Source organism: Clytia hemisphaerica, unplaced genomic scaffold, assembly GCF_902728285.1.
Source record: "Clytia hemisphaerica strain Z4C2 unplaced genomic scaffold, Clytia hemisphaerica genome assembly, whole genome shotgun sequence".
Lineage (NCBI taxonomy): Eukaryota > Metazoa > Cnidaria > Hydrozoa > Leptothecata > Clytiidae > Clytia > Clytia hemisphaerica.
Window position 1 is genome coordinate 302,019 of NW_027104162.1, and position 8,385 is coordinate 310,403.

Sequence of the window (8,385 nt, forward strand, 5' to 3'; positions counted from 1 at the left end):
TAAAATAAGTAAATGTCTAAATCAATGCAGCTAGGTTGAATTTTCATTGCTTAATAAAGCTGAAAAATCATTGCCCAATCTTTAAAACCTTATAAGCGTGTACAATAAATCTACTTAAAATACCAGAAAGACAAAAATGAAAAGACACAATAAATAATATTATATTTGTATAATAAAACTATGTACAAAATCTAAATAGCACCATAATCAATTTGTTGTGCTAAAGGGAGCTTCTGAGCCTTCGTTATGTATCACACTGGCAGAACCTTCCATATTCTTTGTTATTAAATCTTCAGGTTTCGGAATGCTTAACGAAGCCTTGTGAGTTGTGAAAACCTCTTTTGCAGAAAGGACATTTGAATTTGATGATTCTGGCAATTTGTTTAAAGCAGGTTGAAAATCTAAATTTGGGGAATGCAAAGGAGTTTCTTCTTTATTTTTACTTGCTCTTCTTGTGTTATGATGAGATGCTTCCCTTTTATCGTCTTTCTTTACATCTTGTTTACTTTGCTCTAACTTGCGTTTCCTAGCTTCCCGAGTTTTCTTTGCCACTTCAAGGCCAGACATTAAACGTTTTGTTTTGCTTGGTTCTAAGCATGTATGTTGTTGACAAGTCTCGTGAAAAATGAAAGCTGGTTCTATGCATTTATTATTGTCTTTTTCATCTTTACTTGTACATTGTTCAAAAAGGTATTGTTCTTGATCAGAACAGATGTGATGGAAACAATATTTTGAAAATGGTAAAACTTTTGAGGAGCATCTCGATCCATCACTGCTAAAATGGCATCTAAAGAAAAATAGGATATAGATTGTACTAGCTTTGGGCATATAGATTTTGTGTTTCCAGATTGTGAATGAACAAATTCTTTCAGAAAAATAATCAGTGTTTTGTTCATTGAAAAAGATTCAGTACTGTATGTTGCCAAGTATCATTTTATAAATAATAACGTGACATAATGAAAGAAGTAGTTTTTAATTTTTAGCACTCAATTTGACATTTGCAATGTGCACAATCACAAAGACCCGTTTGTAATGTGCAAACAAACCTGGCAAGGTCAGATTTCTTCCCATGATTTCTTTTTTCTTTCATTTGCCTCTCAGCAAGCAGCTCTGGACCAGTCAGTTTTTGGTAATTTGTTAAATGCATATCTTCCACAAAGTCTGTGTATGGGTCACCTAAAAGTGAGAATAAAGATATGATACCTTGAAGCTAATGTAGGCATGTCAAAATTTCTGTATCAACAGCAATATCATGAAGAAAGTCTTGATGCTACCTATCAGGAATTTCGGCAACTATGACTTGAGATGGTATAGAATCGTATATCATAGAACACATGAATAAAACAAAGAAAACAGATTATAGATAATCTTTCACCAATGTAGAGCTACATAACATTTTCTTCAGCTTCAGATCTGTCGACTTTTATTCTCAAAGAACAACCAAACTATGCTCAACACATTATTCAAATGCCCGTACAACAATCAGTAAAAATACTCGCTTACTTTGTGACAAATATGTAAAAAGAGACAGGCCTTGTAAAACCCTTCTTTATCAAGTTGTCAATTTGAGTTGACTGACTTTTTAGATGAGTGGTGCAACCAAAAACTTGGACATGATTGATATTTTACTATGTCATGACAATTTGAGTGTAGCACTCCCCTAAATTACTAGGAACTGCTAGGAAAAGTATTTTGATAAAATTTGATATGATGGAGAAGTCTCTGTTGGTTGCCAAAATTAACGAAATAGGTCCCACTAGACTTTCAGAATACTTTGTTGTCAATTGAGAAAATATCATAATAAGGTTAGTAAGGAAAAAGCAGAAGAGTTTGCAGACGTAGCTGGCTGTTTACTGGTGCTTGCAAACCTGAATGAAATTATTTTGTAGGTGCTAAAATGTATACAATTCATACACCACTTTAAGCTGATAGAAAACCAAATTTATCGAGGAGTGAATCTTTTACAACCCAAAAGAATTACCTGTTACATTAGCAGGCTTGACTTGCAACAATGTTTGAGGCTCCATGTCATATTGAGTGACCATTTTCCTACGGTCTTCTTTCAAATTATGGTTTAACCTCTTGTATTGTAGCATGTACAATGTACGCAATCGTTCCATTTTTTCTTTACAAATACGAACACATTCTTCTAATGTCCATGCGCCAGCATGATTTAGAGGATTTTCATCTTCACTGTCAGTAGAGTCAGCATCACTCGCTTGATTACCTTATGTATGAAAGTAAATTATAAAGAACATCAAGAAAGAGTTACAAGATCTGAATAACCAACCTGAGAATAAGATAAAATTAAAACTACCTAATTGGAAATAATTTTTGCGGAAATAATATTCGCGGTAAAAAACAATCGGAAAAATTGCATTTCACAGGTTTTAATTTTCGCAGTTTTGCCTTTTTTTAGACAAATTTCTTTCATTTTCCTAGGGATTTTTCAAATTTTTGGATAAAATTTAAAAAAAAAAAATATTTCCCAAGTTCAAGTTACCGCAAAAAATGCTAAAACTAATTCCCGCGAAAATTAGTTCCAATAAGATAATATTTACTTTCCTTTGAAATCTTAATCAAAATTTAGAAAAACAAAATTCATAGGTTAATTAAGAAAACTATACAGCAACTTGATTGAGTATGTTAATAAAGTTTTAAAGAAAATTAATTGTTGTAAAAAACGAATAGTGTTCATTTTCAAAAATCATACCTAACCATGTGCAAGCAATCTTTTCAACCTGTGTGGAGTCTGTTACAAAACTATACTCTTCTTCCTCTGAACTTGAATGAACAGGAGTTGAACGCTTAGAAGATGGTCGGCTACCACTACTGCTACCATGGACTACTTTTTGTTTCTTTGAATCTGAAAAACCAACAGTCCCAAGAAGGTTTAAGAACCTTCAAAAAGGTTTAAAAGTCACGACTCAAGAGAATTTTTTTCGAGACATATTATATCATAAAATAATAATAGTAATGTTCAAAATAGAATTTGTTCTTAAGATGGAGAATTGATTTAATATAATAAATTTAAAGCAATAATTATTTGAAGATGGAAACCTGTCTGATACTACAGAAAGTATTTACAATTATTACTGAAGCATAGAATGTTCTTCATTTACCTGTTTTTCTTTCCTTGCTTTTACGAATTTTCTTCTGTTGTCTTTCCCTCTGTTTTTCATGATGCAAACAAAAGGATACCTGTTCGACTGCACCTAACATGTAAGTATTAAAACAGTAAAAAGTACTTTAATAATACAATTTTAATAATTGCCTTGAGTTTATCTTGGACTTACCTTGAACAGATAAATACAACAATAAAATTAAAGGCAATTCAAAACAATTCTTAACATTTTGTAATTGAATTACCATGCGCTGTTTAAAATTAGATGTATAATTATATACACATAACTAGTAGAAGTATCAACAGAAATCTTTTTTGCTCCTACTTTAAAAAAATAATAAAAATCTTAAAATCACATCTTTCGCAAACAATAAAAGGGACTAAAGCTTACCAAGTTTAGGTGCAGGATTTTGACATCTTTTTTCACTCTTATATACAAAATGACACCTTTTATAAGGGCTTGCTTTGTCCTCTAGTATATGCTGATGACAAAATTCAAATCCTTTTAATACAGCTAGTTTACACAACATAGCCGTTGATTTACATATAGCCTCAACATTAAGTGCTAAGTCTACACCCTTCGAGCTGTCAAAGCTAGATTCAATTGAGTTCTTTGAGTTATCTACATCTTTGATTGTTGTCCAGTCCTCAACAAGAGGACTAATTCCACTGCTATTCGACTCTTGGTTTTGCAAGTCCATACCCTCATCCTCATTTTTATGGTGTTCTTCCTTGATGTCTGGATTGGCTTGAGAGTTGTGTTGTGTTAGCTTCTCTGCTAATGACTCAACTTCCATTTTCTTATTGGTTTCTAAAAAAAATTTATTTAATTGTAACACAAATAAATGAATTTCAGATCCCAATCAAAAATAGTGTGACATTTTGAAAAATGCCCAAAAACAACTTTTTGTCATAGCTGATGAAGTCTTAATCGATAAGTCTTGAAATTTTACAATGTTGTGGGACATACTAATAGGGGTAGGGGGTAGAGTAACTTTTTTGGGGGGTATCTTCAGTTGAAGCTTGCCTTAAAAAATGCTATATTTTGATAAATCTGATTTTTTTTTGCTAAAAAGCGATTTTTGAAGACGCCATTATGATTTTTTGAAAAAAGTGAAAATCTTGAAATTCATCTTGCTTAAAGACTTTACTGAAGACTTCCATCTCTGAAAATTTCAGACGTGTGAATCAATTAGTTTAAAGTTTATGAACTTGCAAAATTGGCCTTAAAAAGCATTTTGCTACCCAAACTGACCCAAAATTGGCTTAAAACAGCTCGTTTAGGGCTCCAACGGGCACAATTTTCAATCCGAAATGATTATTTTGTTGTTTCTTCATAAAATTTAGTACAGCAAGTGAAAAAAATAAGATTTGTAATAGTTTTGACATATTTACAGGCCTGAAAAGGCCAGAAAATGCCATTTTTTCCAATTTTTGCCTGTAGTGCAAATCAGTACCCCTAGGGGGGTTCGGCCAATTTTGGACTTCTGACCTTAAAAATTGCGCAGAATGCATCACAATAGGTTAAATTTTCATAAAAAAACACTACATCTTGTATTTGAGCAAGTTTTGGAAGAGATATGAAGAAAAAACCTCAAAAAAGCTGATTTTTTGGTAAAAAAGCCCCCCCCCCCCCGGCAGTTTTTTGGGCTTGAATTCGTCAAAAATGCATAAAATCAAAAAAAAAAAATTTTAAATGTCTTCTATCATTATATGGAACAGAAAACGCACCAGGCGAAGAAGATCTGAAGATACCGACTTTTACCCCCTACCCATGAATGAAATTTGTTTTCTTCGTTAATTGGGCTAAAAATGTGGCTTCAACTCAAAATTTGTATCTTTTTTAGAAATGTAAGCCACACAAATTAGATAAGAGATCTTAGAATGGGACTTTCTTAGCTTGACAGAGAAAAGGTTGAATTCAAAAAAAAAAGTTAAATATACATACTCTCTAGCTATTAAATGTACTTTTTTGTGGCTTGCTTATCGATAATTTTTAACGTGACTTTGTAAGCCACAAAATTGTACTTAGACATGAGATTTCATCTATATTTCACCTACACCTATATTCACCTATTCGCCTACATTCCCCTTGTGTAAGCCACATTTTCGCCCACTTAACAAACTGTAAACCAGAAATCAGTGCAGCTAGTGAAGAATTTAGCCCTTTGCTGGCAATGCTGAAAAGAAAGTATATTTCTGACTGTTTCCATTATTGAGAACTCAGCTTACAAAATTTCTTGGTAGTGTAAGCCACATTTTTTGCCCACACTTCATTTGCTTGTAACTCCCCTTTAAGTAAGCCACAAAAATTCACCCTTTATGCAACGGATATAGTGAATTTCCTCAGCTTAACCATCAAAGCAATCCTAAGAGTAAGCCACATAATTTTCTCAAGTTATGGTCAATTTAGTAGCTGACAGTAAAAATGTCAGAAAACAGGGGTTTATTTTTGATTGGGATCTTCAGTCTACGTTTGAATTTTACTTTGCAACTGTTCAAAGGGGACATAACTGTAAAATTATTTGCTGCAGTGGAAACTCCTCCTTAGCCTTAGGTGACTAGAGAAGTGAATCCTCATCCTGGTGAATATCACCGTGCAATAGAAGCTAACCCCTTATCATACACTTTTACACTTATGGTATTGGGTTTGAACTACCAGGAACTACCAAGATTAAATTTTGACACAATGTTAAAGATAGACAAGGCTTTAAAATTGACCATAGTTTGTATGACTTAGGGAAGCCATCCAAACTAAAACTTGCCACAAAAAACATCTGGACCTTTTGTTTACAACCCCACCCTCCCTTCACATTAAACTTTTGTTTGGACATTGGATGTTTTTTCTCCATTGTTTGATTAGTGTTGAGTTTAGTAGAGATATCTTTGTTTACGTCATAAATAAATGACTGTAGTTATTTCTCTTCTCTAGCGTTTGATTTGCGAAGGATTAGATTAGTCTTGGAAGACTCCCTTCAAAAAAGTCGAAGCTGACTGACCAGATTGTATAGGGGACAAGACTTTTACACCCCTGCCCCTTACAGACTCTTTTCTTGTAACTTTAAATAAACATCTCAACAACCTCAGTTTATCCCCTTGCTTTTTTCGTCACTTTAACAAACATCTCTAAACTTTAGTTTATCAAGTTGCTTTCTTTGCAACTTTAAGAAACTCTGAGCCATCTCCGAGTGCTCCCTTGAGTGCTTCCAAAATTTGAATAAAGTTTTGCGACCGACCAGGTGATTATTTTTCCGGTGGGGACCGGAAACAAAAATATTTTTAGGGCTAGCCTGATAATCAGACGGCAATCACAAATATCTTTGTTTCATACCGCCCGACTCTCGAAAATTGAGTAGAATAGAGTCGGTGAGTCCCTAAATTTGTAGTACTTTTTCTGTTGATCATGTTTCCTTCGTTCAAAAATTTTATTATTGCCGATTTTTTGCGATTGATTTCTAGCGCATTCAGGGCATTTTGGCTTTGTTTATCATTACATGCACCATTTTGGGTCAGAGGTAACAGTGTTCAAAGGTCATAATTTGAAACCACCAATAACACGCAGGTGTTTTGGCTGCTGGCTTGCTGGCAGTTTCCTCATAGTTGCCAACTGTCCCGCATTGAGCGGGACAGTCCCGCATTTAAGCTCTTTGTCCCGAGTTCCGCCTTCATACCTTAGATGTCCCGCATTTTTGAGAAAACTTGGAAATTCGTAGAACTCTTAAGGAAAAAATATAGAAATGCTACTAAAAATATGTTTCCACAAGCAAAAACTCACTTCCTCATTTTTCCTCTTCGCTCCGTAACGGTCCGTCCAATTGCGTGCCCATATTCAATACATCAGATACGCGTTGGACAGAGATGTTATAGTACTATATTGAACCATTCAGTCATTTCAGGCCCAAAAAATATTTCACCAGTTCAATTCTAACACCACCGTTGGGGGGCTTAGAGTGCCCACCCCCCAAGCAAACCCCCAGCTCAGTTTTTCTCGCTCGCTCCGCTTGCTCATTGTCCCGCATTCCCATTCTCGCAAGTTGGCTATTATATTTCCTTGAAGAATACACTCCAAAAATGGATGATGGACAGTCAGGAACAGTCGCCTTATTAGGAGACGCCTCCTGATTAGGAGACGTCTCCTGATTAGGAGACATGTAGGTCGCTTGGGGTCGCTTGATTAGGAGACCCGTCTCCTAATTAGGAGACATAAAACTTTGATCTCAATTTTAAGGGCTTTAGGCTTTTCCGCGCATTTTGAAACTAGTTTTAATGGAAAGAGCAGCCTCGAATTGGTAAAGTTTTAAAAATTTATCAAAGTTTCTCGGTGCAATCGATAAAGCACTACAAGGAAGCCCCTTATTGATTTTTTTCATGTCCGCCATTTTTCTTTTTGAGACGCTTTTGTTCAGAAGACATATTCTTACTTCTGATTGGTTCTTATGGATTGTTAGAATTGTGATTGATTCCACCGGTGGATTTTTCTGAAAATCACCATATGGTATCAATTTTTTGTGCTCTTTCCATTGGGAGCAATCAAATCATGCGCAGTTTGCTCGTTCACGAGATAATTACACCCGTCTCCTGATTAGGAGACGTGAGGAGGCGTCTCCTAATAAGGCGACTGTTCCTGACTGATGGAGGTCGAACGAGAAGAAATTCATTCTCCCTAAAAATTCATACATTTTCTTCTCTCACCTTGGAAATTTCGAATTTTGGTGAAAACTTTTGCCCTTGGAAATCCTTTGTTGTCCACCCCCCTGTTACAGACAAATTCTGGAATGGCCCAATTGAGTTAAAAAAGGCAAAAAAAATTTTTCTGGAATGGCCCTCTTTTAATTTTGTCCAGCAAAAATAAAACAAAGAAATGAATGGTCTGGCAAGCTTTTCAATCGATTGATTTTGCAAATTTTCTATAAGAAAGATAAGTGGTAAGTAGAAAATTATGTGAAACTATGTTAAAATTGTCATTACCTCCAGTTTTGCTTTGATCTTTTGTTGTGATGTTTTTTTGTTCAGGTAGAATTTTGTCCGCCATGTTGTTTGATCGGCGTGCGTGATCGAAAGTAACATTGCAGGTTACAATTTGCGGGAAAAGGATATTTTATTAACCTGGAAGACCTGGGCGACAAGACCTGCTTTTTGAGAGCGGCCAAAAATGAGATCAGATAAAAAGTAAAGTTTCCCAGCTTTATTAAAGGGACAAAATTTTCCCGCGAAAACTGCTCTTGAACTATGTACAGGAAGATAAGTGTCTCAATCTACCT

General features: G+C 34.8%; 1 protein-coding gene across 1 annotated transcript; it reads right to left on the minus strand.

The window, feature by feature from the left end:
• Positions 1 to 137: 137 nt before the first annotated feature.
• LOC136814136 (KAT8 regulatory NSL complex subunit 2-like) lies at positions 138 to 8,224 on the minus strand. Its single transcript, XM_067070649.1, has 7 exons — positions 8,093 to 8,224; positions 3,516 to 3,935; positions 3,123 to 3,215; positions 2,714 to 2,866; positions 1,982 to 2,227; positions 1,047 to 1,176; positions 138 to 787 (listed from the first exon to the last, which is right to left on the minus strand). The coding sequence occupies exons 1-7, from the start codon at positions 8,154 to 8,156 to the stop codon at positions 208 to 210; spliced, it is 1,686 nt and encodes a 561-aa protein (XP_066926750.1). The 5' UTR covers positions 8,157 to 8,224; the 3' UTR covers positions 138 to 207.
• Between the last annotated feature and the right edge of the window lie 161 nt (positions 8,225 to 8,385).